We start from the raw sequence: 14,793 nt of genomic DNA on the forward strand, positions 1-14,793 counted from the left end.
CTCTGCATGATGGTTTTGGTAGACACAGCACATAAACAAAAGCACATTGTGAGTGTCAAGCCTTGGAGTGCGAAGCACTGGGAGCCATTTCTTCACCTTTCCAACCAGCAAGAGCACTTGATGATCTCTACGCATCTCTTTAGCAGCATCCTGGATGAATGTCTAAGGTACAGGCCATTTCCAGAAAAATAGGAAGTGAAGCTCTATTTGCCTATGGTCATATAAGCATCATTTTTGGTCCGATTGCAGTGACCATGCCATGTGTGCAGACCCAGTGCAGCTCCTCTCCTCCAGGAGCCAGCCCGGCGTCTCAAAGCGCAGGAGGAGAGCCGAGCTGTGACCTCCTCTCGCCAGAGTTCCTCAAGTTCAGCATGGACCTTGCCAACAGTGAAATATCAGCCACATCGCCCAGCGCAGATGCTTACGCTTGTAGCTATGACGCCAAGTCCCAGTGTCTCTTCCAAATGCCGCTTCACGGGGAGATGTCATCGTGCGTCAAGGCGGAGGATGCGCGTGGATTCCCAGCTCGCTTCCAGTCCACCCAGCAGCAACAGCACCTGCATGCGGCCGATTTGTTGTCCTCTGCGAGTTCCGTTTATTATTATCCATCCTCGCGCGCGCCCATCACGCCCAACTTCCAAACTCCACCAAGAGCAACGTGGGAGGACGCGCACAGTTCTCTCTTCCGTCAAGAGTATTTAGTAGCGGCGCAGAGGAAAAACGCCTTCTCCACATTCTCCCTCTTTTCCATCAAACATCCTCAGGAAGGCAATCCCAACTTTTCCGCGTGCGCTCCGATGAAATTTGACGCTTTTGAAGCGCTGGACACTCCTGGGCTTCTTTGCCGTTCTGGACTGGGTAAGCAGACGTGTGCGGCTTTTCACCCTCTCCAGCTGGCTCACAGTCAGCAGTTCATGGACCACTTCGGTAACCCCACGTGCGCCCCCGACCGAGGACGACTGAGCGCGGAGGGTTTGTGCGCGGTGTGCGGGGACAATGCAGCCTGCCAGCATTATGGAGTGCGGACCTGCGAGGGCTGCAAAGGTTTCTTCAAGGTGGGTTCTTTGACCACACACATACATATATGTGAAATAAAATATGTAGTATATGTACAAGGAGGTGCTATGTATAGGTTGCTTACAATACTTCTCTATCCATGTGTCACCAGTATTCATGCTTCAAAGATAATGGTCCTAAACTAGTTAGACACAGAGCAAAAAAAATCAACTGTTAGAGTCAAAGAGTCACACTACGCAATGACCTGCCAAAATAGACTGACACACACAAAAACATAATTAAAACCATGTTATTCACCATAATTATCCATTATTATTAAAATATCACGATTATTATGATTATTATGTATTATTATAACACTTTATTCCCCTTACAAAACAACAATCCTATCTGACAAATTAGATTTTAGATATAATTTATGATCTATTTTTCATGGGCACCGATGAATTTGAGTGTGTTTTAGGCAAGAATAAAATATGAGGCAAAGAGACAGCATATACAAAATATGATAAGAAGCACAGAGCCCCATGTTTGCCCCCTTGTCCTAAACATATAGCCAAATAAACCCAATATCCGTGAAAGGCAGAGCCTTGTTTGGTTACTAGATGTATAACTGTTATTATTTTGTTAAATCAACATGTAAGAATCATACCCAGTATAGTATTTTGAAAAGCTTTAGACACAGAGAACAGTGGGGAACACCAGAGTTATCCAAAGTCGCATTTGTAGCTCTATAAGTTCTGGCGCAACGAAACGTCCGGTCACGATAAGGGCTAATGATACAAATACAAAAACAATCAGAAGGTTATTTAAAAAACTGTTGAGATATCAGTCAAAGAAAGTAATTTTAAGGGTAGGTATTACAAATCACAATTTGTATTTTCAGTCATTGAAAAGCTGTATGTATATTAGGAAAAAAATATACACTTTTATTAAAAGTAGTAAGCCACACAAAGGTAATGTTTAAAAATTTAATCCAAGAAAAAAAGTTACTGATGACAGGCCACAAGATGTTTACTATATACATAATAACTTCTTGCTTGGACAATGAGTATCAAACTGAGAGGTAGACTATTGTCTACCATTGTTTTACTGGATTAGCATTTGTTGAGCGAAGTGGAAAAGTTGGAAGTGAGCTGTAATCTACAAAGATACATTTTTCGTTATTTTTGTTTCAGTGTGAATTGATTAGAAATACATAAATCCATGTAATGCACATGATGTCACTAAATAAACACATTTCAACCAGCGCTTTGTTATTTAGCCTTAAGCCTGCATTGTGATGCTCATTTCTTAATGTCTGCCAGCAGGATTGTTGGGTGTTTGAAGAGCACACTTCTCTGACCTTTCTATGTTCATAATGTGTTTCTATTTCCATAAATCATGCAAATTCGTTCATTTGGAAACTCCAAATTTTTCCTTACACGCAAAACTGAGTTGCAAACCTTTTTTGTGTATCTATATATGCTCTGATGTGCTGATATGTTCTCAGTCAAGGGTAGAGCTCACCTGCAGTAAAAGTCAGCTGTGATAGGCTTCAGCTCACCCATGACCCTGAACAGCTTAAGGAGTAAAAAATGGATAGATGGATTACTCACATGCCTGCTTTTGACCTCCTGACCTTAGCGTTCACAGGGCCAAATGCCTTGTTTGAAAGTCGCCATCGACGTGCTGTGAATCAGAAACCTTCTTCTTCCCTCTTTGATAAAGATTCCCAGGACAATTGCTGCAATTATGAATGGCCATGACCCTGTATTTACCCAGACTGGCCAGTCTGCAAATTGAATGCTTTGCAGCACCTCACAGAGCCCCCAGGACCAAGAAAACTGCTCCTGATTTTCAAAGAGCCTTTCCACTTAATGGAATTTTGAGTATCTTAGCACCTCAAAATCAGTGGAACATTGATGCTCACGTTTCTTTCTGAGTCTGTTTCTGAAATGTTTCAGTGTTTCCACCTCATGTCTTTGTCAATAGAACTTTTGTACAGTGACTGAATATTGTAATCCTCCTCCAGCGCACAGTGCAGAAAAATGCCAAGTATGTGTGTTTGGCAGCCAAGAGTTGTCCAGTCGACAAGCGCCGGAGGAACCGATGCCAACACTGTCGCTTCCAGAAATGCCTTGCAGTGGGAATGGTCAAAGAAGGTAATATTTGAATGCTGTCAAACAGTTTCCTAAACTGTGACATTATTTTTTACAGTCTTTTTGGGGTGGGGGCTCCTTATGTCATTCAGTGGTGCGGACTGACAGCCTAAAAGGTCGCAGAGGTCGCCTTCCCTCCAAACCAAAAGGGCTTCCTGACTCCTCCTCACAGTTCAATTCGTTGCTCAGTTCCCTCGTCAAAGCACACGTGGAGTCCAACCCTTCATCCTCACGGCTTGATTACTCAAAAGTATAAAAAAAAAAAAAAAAAAAATGTTCTTAATATCAGAAGGAGCTTTAACTCCATAGAACACTTACCATACGTTTTTATTTTTCGTGGCCTTCCGGAGTTTCACGAAGGTCTAGAAAGCCCTTCAGGAGATGATGCTCAGCATGTGCGGCAATTTTACGACCTTCTGACCAGATCAATGGAAGTGATTCTGGCATGGGCGCTGAAGATACCTGGATTTGTCTCTTTGCCTAAGCATGACCAAGACATCTTGTTCTATTCATCATTCTTGGAGCTTTTCGTGTTACGGCTGTCGTACAGGTAAACAGAGATTACTTCCTAAAATTTCAAGTCATTCATATATTTGAATTGTCTGTGATGGTACTCGGTCGTTTGGTCGCCGGGCTTTTGGTCGCCAGTCTTTTGGTCGCCGGTCTTTTGGTCGCCCGGAAGTTTATTGATAATTACCATTTAAATCGTTGCTCAAATTCCCTAAATACAAACTGCGAATTATTATTTAGTCATACTTAATGCCCTAGTAATTATTAGGCTAAAGAAAAGCTCCAAATTTCCCGTACTTTTATTGTGTTTTGTTGGAGAACTTGTTAAGACCCTGACTGACGTCCCTTCCTAAGGGGACAACTCATGTACATGCAAACTCTTATACACTCACACGTCCGCTCAGTGAAACTGCTCAGGGCCATTGTTGTCTTTTATGGATGCGTAGACCGTGTTGTTTTACCTTGTTTTGTTGTCGGTCTTTTGGTCGCCCGTTGTTTGGGTCCGGGCGACCAAAAGACTGCGACCAAAAGTCCGGCGACCTAAAGGCAGCGACCAAAAGACCGGCGACCAAACGACCGCACACGGTCTGTGATGATATCAAAGAATTATGTGCCTGCATTTTGATTCACTCAGGTTCTATTGATACAACCAGATCGATCCATTAGCCTGTAACTCACTGGCCGCCAATAACAGCAATAAACACCCTTAGTCAACTTGACTGAGAAGTGCTGGCAGCCTTCATTGGTCCTCCCAATCAAAATAGATTGGATGTCTACCACTGACAATGTCGCTGAAACATAATCTAGTGCCTATGTAACTTTTGGCCTTTATGTATGTACTATTCGCTAATAGTATAGTATTAACACTATTGGGGGCAAAAGTGCTCTATTGAAGAGGTACAGCAAAAAAATGAACGTCTCCTGGGTCATGGAACGTGAACTTGGGGAAACAAATTATGGCTGTGTATTTTATTTCCGATCTCGTGTCAGATGAACTCTTAATACAATAAGGAATAAAGGTGAGTTTCCTATTTTACCACAGCCATTACTGAATTATGAAATGGAAGATAATTGATTTCGTTTTTGTTGACATACATAAAAAAGAAAACAAAAACAACAATAATTGAAAAATGCTTGTTTTCCCTTTACTTTTCTGTAATAAGAGGCCCACAAAAACGAAAACTATGTGTGTGTTGCGGCTCATTCTATTTTGCGCCTCCTCCCAGTCAAAATGGATTGGATGTCAATGGCACCCAATAAATCAACCATGCAGGATAAGGTTTTGCTTTGTTTCAGATCCAACCCTGTTGAAGGGAAGCTAGTATTCTGCGATGGCTCTGTGTGGCACCGCCTTCAATGTCAGCGGGGGTTCGGTGAATGGATTGACAGCATTGTGGAGTTCTCTACCAACCTTCACAAGATGAATCTGGATGTGGCTACCTTCTCCTGCATATGTGTTCTTGCCCTAGTCACCGGTGAGACGTCCCATTCTTCTTCATCGATATATCTAAATATATATATATATAGATATATATATATACACTATATATATATATATATAATATTATATATATATATATATATACACTATATATATATATATATATATATATATATATATATACACTATATATATATATATATATATATATATATATATATATATATATATATATATATATATATATATATATATATATATATATATATGTATATATAAATGAATGATCTATGTTGTTGGACAGAGCGGCACGGACTGAAGGATCCAAGGAAGGTGGAGGAACTGCAGAGTAGCATTGTCAAATGTCTAAAGGAGGGCAGTCTACACACAGAGAGAGACTCAAACACATGGTCAAATCATTTGTTTAGACTGGTGGAAAAGCTTCCTGAGCTGCGCACTCTGTGCGTTCAAGGCCTACAAAGGATTTTTTATTTAAAGCTGGAGGATCTGGTGCCGCCACCTGCAATAATAGATAAGTTATTCCTCGACACGTTACCTTTTTGAAAACCCCAGAGGGCTCATTCAAGGACATTGTGAGAAGTTTGTTCTGCGTCAAGTAAAGATTTATTTAAGAATCCAGCACACAACATTTCCTGTTGAATTGTACTTTCCTCTAAATGTGAAATTTGAATTCCAATGAATGGTGATTTTTATCCAACAAACATTATTTTTTAATACATTTGCTAATTCACAATTGTCTTGTCAATATCAATCTGAACATCCTATTTCGTGTCTTCTCGTGAATGTAAATTTATTTGTTTTGTCTTGTCATTGCCAAGTTTGTTTCAATAAATAATATTTGACAATTGCTGGACTCCCTCACTTCAGATCAGAACAGGTGCAAAAGGTCTGACAAAAGATCAGCACAATGTCAGAGAAATAAAGAAAGGGGCCCTCTCAGTCAATCATTTAATAAACGGCTGAGAGAAAACATAAAATTTAGCATTTTACTATACTACTAGATGACGTGACCTGCCCCCAATGAGTGGAGCAGTACACAATTCTATTACATTAGGTTAGATTAGATTAGATTAGATCATCTGAATGTAAACCATCAGAATCAATAGTGACTGCTGGAAATAGTTCAAGTATTAGCAATGGAGTTGTTTCTTTAATAGCCACATTTCAAATGTGTCTTCCTGTAAAAACAGTATCTTTTTGTTTCAGGATGTGATATTATATACATATTGATTGTGTACGCCACTAGATGTTGCAGGTACTATTGCAATTTTATCTAGTATCGATTATTTCTCTGTGGCGACCCCTGGTGGGATAAGATGAAAGTCAGTCACATTGACAGTCTTTGAGCGATATGTGATTAAGGCTGTATAAATAAACTTGACTAGACTTAGTTTCAGTATTAGATGAGTCTCCATTTAAGGTCTCAATCTAATGCCAGATTCCCATTTTCCTCAACTGGAGAATGAGAACTTCCTGGAAAAAAGTTTTTCTTTACTTCTGGGATGCTTTCGAACGCAGAGCCTTCGGGGCCCTCAGGCCATCTAATGGCCGCACAGCAACATCAAATAATATTTCATCAATTGGTGAGTGCTCACTTTCATCTCTGCATCCATCCAGCATCACTACAGCTCAAAGCCTTATCAGTGGCAACACAGAGCCCCCGAGCACCAGACCACCGCTGATGGGTCAAAAGGCCCAGACCCCTGATGACTTTTAACATGTAATTTATCACAGATTAGAACGAATTACTGATCAAGTGCATAGAATGTTGAGGGGAGTGCATGTGCATTTGTTGACCAGCAAACACGCCAAAGATGCATCCATCCTACCTCTATTGCTGTATGTCTTCTAGCAATAAACATAATAATTATGGATTTATGATAATATATTCATAGCTATATTATAGCTTTAGCACTTTTTAAGAACAAAGAAGAGGTATTTTGCTTTTGCATCTTAATTTCGATGTCTTCAAAGCACCATATTAGTTTAACAAATTTAAAATGGATTTCAGTTGATTAGTGGTTTAAGATGAAGTGGCTACTTCAAAAAACCAAATAATAATTGGGAGAGTTTCATTTTCAATGGAATATCCTTCAATGGGTCTCTCAAATTGTGACCCAGTAGGGGTCCAAACACTTGAATCAATGGATCGGATTATAGAATACAAGAGTCTCCCGAGAGACTGGAAATCTCCCCAAATCGCTCACTTACACCTGAAGCTAATAAACTCACCGGTGATAATTATTCCAGTGCGGGAGATTTGTTTCTTTGTTTTTCAGTAGAAAATGAGAAATAAATACTTGAAAAGGGAAAGGTAATCTCTGGATTTGAAAGAGGAGGATGGATAAACTAATTTCTTATCACAAAACAATCATTTCTTTCAGAGAAAAAACACTCAGGGGTGCGTTTGAAGAGGAAACCAGGGGATAAAGTCTGGACTGGGTAAAATAGTTTGTTTGAGGATTATCAGGATGCTTCCATTCACAGTTGGAGAAGCTATGGCAGACCTTCCAAAGGTCACCAGCCAAATTCTTCATCCCTGCACAAAGTGATCGACAAGGTATGGAACTCTTTATCTATTATATAGCATATACAGTTGTGGTCAAAAGTTTACATACACTTGTGAAGAACATAATGTCATGGCTCTCTTGAGTTTCCAGTTATTTCTACAACTCTGATTTTTCTCTGATAGAGTGATTGGAACAGATACTTCTTTGTCACAAAAAACATTTATGAAGTGTGGTTATTTTATGACTTTATTATGGGTGAACAGAAAAAAGTGATCAAATCTGCTGGGTCAAAAATATACATACAGCAACACGAATTAGCAATTTTGGTGACTTAGAAAGTTGTATCAGTGAAATGAGCTTCATAGCATGGCCTCTTAACTTCTTGTGAGTGATTATGAGTGACTACAGCTGGTGACTTCTGAGGCCATTTAAATAGGGCTCATTGGATGCAAACGCCCACAAACGCTACAATGGGAAAGTCAAAGGAGCTCAGCATGGATCTGAAAAAGCGAATCTTTGACTTGAACAAGTCAGGAAAGTCACTTGGAGCCATTTCAAAGCAGCTGCAGGTCCCAAGAGCAACAGTGCAAACAATTGTTTGTAAGTATAAAGTGCATGGCACTGTTTTGTCACTGCCACGGTCAGGAAGAAAACGCAAGCTATCACCTGCTGCGGAGAGAAAATTGGTCAAAAGGATGAAGATTCAACCGAGAATCACCAAAAAGCAGATCTGCCAAGAATTATAAGCTGCTGGAACACAGGTGTCAGTGTCCACAGTCAAGCGTGTTTTGCATCTCTATGGATTGAGGCTGCCATGCAAGAAGGAAGCCCTTGCTCCAAAAGCGGCACCTTAAGGCTCGACTGAAGTTTGCTGCTGATCACATGGACAAAGATAAGACCTTCTGGAGGAAAGTTTTGTGGTCAGACGAAACAAAAATCGAGCTGTTTGGCCACAATGCCCAGCAATATGTTTGGAGGAGAAAAGGTGAGGCCTTTAACCCCAAGTAGACCATGTCTACAGTCAAGCATGGTGGTGTTAGTATTATGCTGTGGGGTTGTTTGCTGCCAATGGAACTGGTGCTTTACAGAGAGTAAATGGGATAATGAAGAAGGAGGATTACCTTCAAATTCTTCAAGATAACCTAAAGTCATCAGCCCGAAGATTGGGTCTTGGGCGCAGTTGGGTTTTCCAACAGGACAATGACCCCAAACACACATTAAAAGTGGTAATGGAATGGCTAAATCAGGCCAGAATTAAGGTTTTCGAATGGCCTTCCCAAAGTCCTGACTTAAACCCCATTGAGAACTTGTGGACAATGCTGAAGAAACAAGTCCATGTCAGAAAGCCATCAAATTTAACTGAACTGCACCAATTCTGCCAAGAGGAGTGGTCAAAGATTCAACCAGAAGCTTGCCAGAAGCTTGTGGATGGCTACCAAAAGCGCCTAATTGAAGTGAAAATGGCCAAGGGACATGTTACCAAATATTAGCGCTGCTGTATGTATATTTTTGACCCAGCAGATTTGATCTTTTTTTTCTGTTCACCCATAATAAAGTCATAAAAGAACCAAATTTCATGAATGTTTTTTGTGACAAAGAAATATCTGTTCCAATCACTCTATGAGAGAAAAATCAGAGTTGTAGAAATAACTGGAAACTCAAGAGAACCATGATATTATGTTCTTCACAAGTGTATGTAAACTTTTGACCACAACTGTATATAGCATTTATAATTTAAAAATATATACATTTCTTTTCATACCATACATTGAGAGACATGGGGCAAACCGATTGGAGCCTGAGAAACAAAATGACGATGGCGCTATCTGTTGACAACAACTGATATTACAAGGCTCCCAATATTAATCAATAATAGGTAGTAAACTATCAAAGCTTAGTTTAGATCGGTTTGAATATCAATGGAAAAAATATAGTCATCCATTCATTATCCAAACCGCTTATCCTCACCGGGGTTGCAGGAGGTGCTGGAGTCTATCCCGGGTAGCTACGGGCACCAGGGTGGGACGCCCAGAATTGGTGGCCAGCCAAATACATGGCACAAGGAGATGGACAACCAATCATAGCTAGGGGCAATTTAGAGGGTTCAACCATCCTATCCTGAATATTTTTGGGATGTGCGAGGAAACTGGAGTACCTGGAGAAAACCAACACAAGCCCGGGGAGAACATGCAAACTCCACACAGGAAGGTCAGGACCTAGGATCGAACCCTCGTTTTGAGAATCAAAGCTTCAAATGACATATTGTCCACTTTTCTAAACTGACTGTTACTTAATCACATATCTGTGACATTAACACAGCTCAATTTCACACAAATTCCTAGTGTTAATTGTCACAAGAGTCGTGAGGGGGGCTGGATCTCCACTAATCATGGGCAAGAAGTGGGGTAAACCCTGTACTGGTCACCGTGCTCTTGCGCTCGTAGGGTCCTATTAAACCATTTGTCTGGCTACTATGTTACTAAACACAATGCCTGCAAGAAGCCCTGAGACAAAATTTCTTATCTAAATTAGGAAAGAAAATGAAAAAAAAAAAAGATATCATATGCATACTGGGTTAAACGAGGGAGAGTGATAGTCAAAAATGTTACTGTCCAAATTTTCTTCCAATTCACAAATGTATTATGGCAAAATACTGGCGTCATACTTGTCAACTGTTTAAACTGTGCTAGCTATGAGCAAAGTCATCCGCAAATGAGGCCCCTTTGCTTTTGGTCTGAAAAGGAAATGCAGGAAGTCTCCTCTCGTGGTGGAAGCCAAACTGGGTGGAAATTCAACTTCTGGCTCCACCTCTTCCTCCTCCTACTTTGTCAGTTATAAAAGTATGTGTTTGACAGACCGAATGGACTTTACTCACAGAGATCTCATTATAGGTGCACTGTGAGGATCATCTGGTTTTAAATTCTTTTCCAAAAAATAAGGACACTGCAAACATCAGAATGGTGAGTTTTAAGATTGTTACTATTGTGAATCTTCTGTGTTGTTAGACTGTACTTTTTTTTCTCTGGCAACTAAATCAGCTCACTCTCAGAATACAAATGTGCTAGAAGTGGAAAAGAAATGGAGGCAAAGTAGTGGAAAGGGGCCTCCAGGCATGTGACTGTGGCTTTTACTGAAGGTTAACACTTTCCATATGGGGCCTAGAGGCCTGATAAAAGGGTTTATGTGCGTGTCTTTCTGGCGGGGAATGCTGATGTGGCTTCTATAGGCCGAGAGGTTTTCAAATCTTTTTAAGCTTAATATATATATAGTTTCCAAAAACAAATGCAAATTATTTTGGTCGAATGCAGATTAGGGTTGATATCGTAAACACTTAGAGTCTTAAATCCTTTGTGCACTATTAGTTGGCCAGGCCTGGTCAGGGAACTACTACTGTCAACTTTTGGCGGAATCGGGGTGTGTTGTAACAGCTTGTTGAGACAGAGCGTTGATTGGTGCAATTTTGAGCAGCTGGCACTTCCTGCTTGGTCATTCAGGATACAACATGTCGAGAAATGGTGTGTGGCGTCACTAACTGACGAATGGAACTGAACTAGCATATTTTCTCCATATTGTGAGGAGACCTTCAAACGCATTTATTTTTTCAATATGCACCTTCACACGACGTGTTTTCAGTAAATTTACTCACTGTATTTTAGAGTTTTTTGCAGTTTGATCTAATTAGATATGAAAACATGTTGATGTCGTAGGAGGACCATTTTTGTTTTAATCATTTAGGTTCTACATGACACAATAACATTCTATTACATTGTTCCAGAGTTCTCTTCAACATGTTAATGTTGTTCGTGTATTAGGGATGTGTGGATGTTTATGATAATGGCATCCATATGGGAGGCAGCTGCTGAATGAATCCCTCAAAATAGCTATGCTGACTGCTGTCTCCATACTTAGCAAGCCCCTATTGGGGGGGACAAGGGAGGGTCAAAGGTCAAGGTTAGGGAATGCAAAACAAAACACCTCAAGTGATTCTGTACTGTAAGCATTGGAAGCGCACCAGACAGCCAGTGACGCAGTTGTAGCATCAGTGGAAAAACACAATGAGTCTCATTGTGGACATGTTTTAGGCTTGACTATCTGCAGAGGGCTAGAGAGAGTGGGTTGGAGTGAGAGAGAGGAATTTCCCAACAACACAAACATACCCATGAGTCACGTCCCATCCCCCTCCAAAGAAAATGAAGTCACGAGGGGAAAATTTCATAATGTTGATAGAGAGGTGCATACAGAGCACTTGAACAAAATGCCGCTCAGGAGTTTTGATAATATTAACCCAAAGAAAACTTGTTTGAGCTCATTAAATATCCTGAGTCATAGACTGAGTGCTTTAGGCCAAACTACTGCACAACGATGAGACTTGACTTGTAAATCGCAGCGTGCTCCCTCCCACTTCCTTCTCTTCCCTAGCTTTAAAAAAAAAAAAAACTTGAAAATTCTTGAGCAGGGTGTGAGATCGTGGGGCCACATTGCCATATGTGCTAATCACCACCTCGCTTATTTAGTTCAGGTTCCAACTACTTTTGATTGCCAGGATACACACAGAAATGGTCTGTCTGGCTCGGAACAAAATGGAATTTGTGCCCATGTTAAGTGTTTTCTTTCCTTCATCCCATGCAGCGTGAGTGTATCTCCATCCATGTGGGTCAGGCTGGCGTCCAGATGGGCAACACCTGCTGGGAGCTGTACTGTCTGGAGCACGGAATCCAGCCCGACGGCCACATGCCCGAAACCAGGCCCGCGGGAGTCTCTGATGATTCCTTCACCACATTTTTTAGTGAGACCGGCAGCGGCAAGTACGTGCCCCGGGCCATATTTGTCGACCTGGAGCCCACCGTCATCGGTGAGTTGGACTTTCATTGAAGTAGCTGAATGTGATAGCCGACTGTACTGACTGAATTTGATATTAGTCAAAGTTGTAGTCAGCTTGTAGAATATTGTTTGATTTTTAAAAAGTATTTGTTGTCACATTTGTTTGAAGAACAAATACACAGGACTTATGGTTGCTAGAAGCATTTTTTTATTATTTTTAACACTGACCCAATGCCCAGTTTTTATTGGCCTGCAGAAAATAATGAAAATGAATATGGCATGCATAAGAGGCTTAAATCCAGCCTACATTGCACTTCTCAGCTTTAACACTAGATTGAGCTAATCACTTAAACATCACCTCATTATCTTAGAGGTCAAAATCTGAGAATGTGTGCAACCAAAAGTAGAAAGTTGTGTAGATTTATTTCAGTACTGTAGATATTAGTATATATAGATATTAGAAAATCTTTATAGTTTTGTATTATTTTGTTGTTTGTGGCCCTTAACTCTGACGTCTATTGCTGTCAATAGCAACCAATGAATTAATACTTAAAATACATTTCAAAAACCAATCTTTTTTACCTGATTTCATTTATCTATTTAACAAAGAAAAGTGGAAGGATTTCAAGTTGGCCAATGCATTATTTGCTGTTTTTTAATCTTCAAACTATCTTGCAGATGAGGTTCGCTCAGGCACATATCGTCAGTTGTTCCATCCAGAGCAGCTCATTTCTGGGAAGGAGGATGCTGCCAACAACTATGCCCGTGGCCACTACACAGTTGGGAAGGAACACATTGATTCAGTACTGAACAGGATCCGAAAATTGGTGAGTTGACGCAAAGCATTTCCAAACAGTAACCAGAGTTACTAGTTCTATCCCTTGAATACGGGTCTTATCGGACATTTTCTTTCCCACCATTTTTGGATAATATCAGTTCAAAAGTCAAATTTCCCTAATTTCCTATCATCAATAGAGGGGAAAAAACTTCAGAGAAAATTGTTAATTGTAATTGTCTCTTCTCTTTCAGTCTGACCAGTGTACTGGCCTCCAGGGTTTCTTGGTGTTCCACTCCTTTGGAGGAGGAACTGGTTCTGGCTTCACCTCTCTCCTAATGGAGCGTCTTTCAGTAGACTTTGGAAAAAAATCCAAGCTGGAGTTTGCCATTTATCCAGCTCCTCAGGTCTCGACCGCTGTGGTGGAGCCGTACAACTCCATTCTGACCACACACACCACCCTGGAGCACTCAGACTGCGCCTTCATGGTGGACAACGAGGCCATCTACGACATCTGCCGTAGGAATCTAGACATCGACCGTCCCTCGTACACCAACCTGAATCGGCTCATCAGTCAGATCGTCTCCTCCATCACCGCCTCGCTGCGCTTTGATGGAGCTCTGAATGTAGACCTGACTGAGTTCCAAACTAATCTGGTGCCCTACCCACGCATCCACTTTCCCCTAGCGACCTACGCCCCCGTCATCTCTGCCGAGAAGGCGTACCACGAGCAACTGACGGTGGCGGAGATCACCAACTCCTGTTTCGAGCCATCCAATCAGATGGTGAAATGCGATCCTCGCCACGGCAAGTACATGGCCTGCTGTCTGCTGTACCGCGGCGACGTCGTCCCCAAAGACGTGAATGTGGCTATTAGCAACATCAAAACCAAGCGCTCCATTCAGTTTGTGGATTGGTGTCCCACCGGCTTCAAGGTAGGCATCAACTACCAGCCCCCCACCGTGGTTCCTGGAGGAGACCTGGCCAAGGTCCAGAGGGCCGTGTGCATGCTGAGCAACACCACCGCCATCGCTGAGGCTTGGGCACGACTGGACCACAAGTTTGATCTGATGTATGCCAAGAGGGCCTTTGTGCACTGGTATGTGGGTGAGGGGATGGAGGAGGGAGAATTTTCCGAAGCCAGAGAAGACATGGCTGCACTAGAGAAGGACTACGAGGAGGTGGGCCTCGACTCGTGGGAGGAAGCCGAAGATGGAGAGGAATACTAGATAAGGAGGACGTAGATGGAGCTACTTCATGTCTGACTCGCATTGTAAAGGCTGGTATATTTTCAAGTAATAAACAGATGGCGATCTAAAGTCTGCAAGGCCTCAAACCAAATTGCTTTTCTTAATCTTGAGTCTTCTTTGGAGCGATACGTGTTTGTACTGTCTTCAAATAAAACCGTTAAAATGGGGTTTTGTTGCTGTTGTTTCCAACAAGAATGTACATAAATATTCCATTCTCAAGGATAGGTATCCCGGTTGGAAAAATAAGGTCAGATAAAAATTCAGTATCATTCATAAAGAGTGTAAACTTTTTTTTTTAATAAACTCT

General features: G+C 41.3%; 2 protein-coding genes across 4 annotated transcripts; both read left to right on the top strand.

Moving 5' to 3' along the window:
• The first annotated feature begins 34 nt into the window (after nucleotides 1-34).
• On the top strand, nucleotides 35-5,928 carry LOC144066200 (nuclear receptor subfamily 4 group A member 2-like). Of its 2 annotated transcripts, XM_077589685.1 has the most exons (7): nucleotides 36-167; nucleotides 250-1,055; nucleotides 3,032-3,161; nucleotides 3,251-3,408; nucleotides 3,509-3,708; nucleotides 4,965-5,143; nucleotides 5,414-5,928. In XM_077589685.1, the coding sequence occupies exons 2-7, from the start codon at nucleotides 255-257 to the stop codon at nucleotides 5,671-5,673; spliced, it is 1,728 nt and encodes a 575-aa protein (XP_077445811.1). In that variant the 5' UTR covers nucleotides 36-167; nucleotides 250-254; the 3' UTR covers nucleotides 5,674-5,928. The 2 variants fall into 2 exon arrangements, with proteins under 2 accessions (XP_077445735.1, XP_077445811.1); XM_077589609.1 differs by having other exon boundaries at nucleotides 35-1,055.
• A 4,502-nt stretch (nucleotides 5,929-10,430) lies between these two features.
• On the top strand, nucleotides 10,431-14,653 carry LOC144070942 (tubulin alpha chain-like). 2 transcript variants are annotated; one of them, XM_077595536.1, is made up of 4 exons: nucleotides 10,431-10,600; nucleotides 12,270-12,492; nucleotides 13,140-13,288; nucleotides 13,491-14,653. In XM_077595536.1, the coding sequence occupies exons 1-4, from the start codon at nucleotides 10,598-10,600 to the stop codon at nucleotides 14,463-14,465; spliced, it is 1,350 nt and encodes a 449-aa protein (XP_077451662.1). In that variant the 5' UTR covers nucleotides 10,431-10,597; the 3' UTR covers nucleotides 14,466-14,653. The 2 variants fall into 2 exon arrangements, with proteins under 2 accessions (XP_077451662.1, XP_077451652.1); XM_077595526.1 differs by lacking the exon at nucleotides 10,431-10,600 and having other exon boundaries at nucleotides 12,264-12,492.
• The last annotated feature ends 140 nt before the right edge of the window (nucleotides 14,654-14,793 follow it).

The sequence above is a fragment of the Stigmatopora argus genome, chromosome 1, assembly GCF_051989625.1.
Source record: "Stigmatopora argus isolate UIUO_Sarg chromosome 1, RoL_Sarg_1.0, whole genome shotgun sequence".
Taxonomy (NCBI): domain Eukaryota; kingdom Metazoa; phylum Chordata; class Actinopteri; order Syngnathiformes; family Syngnathidae; genus Stigmatopora; species Stigmatopora argus.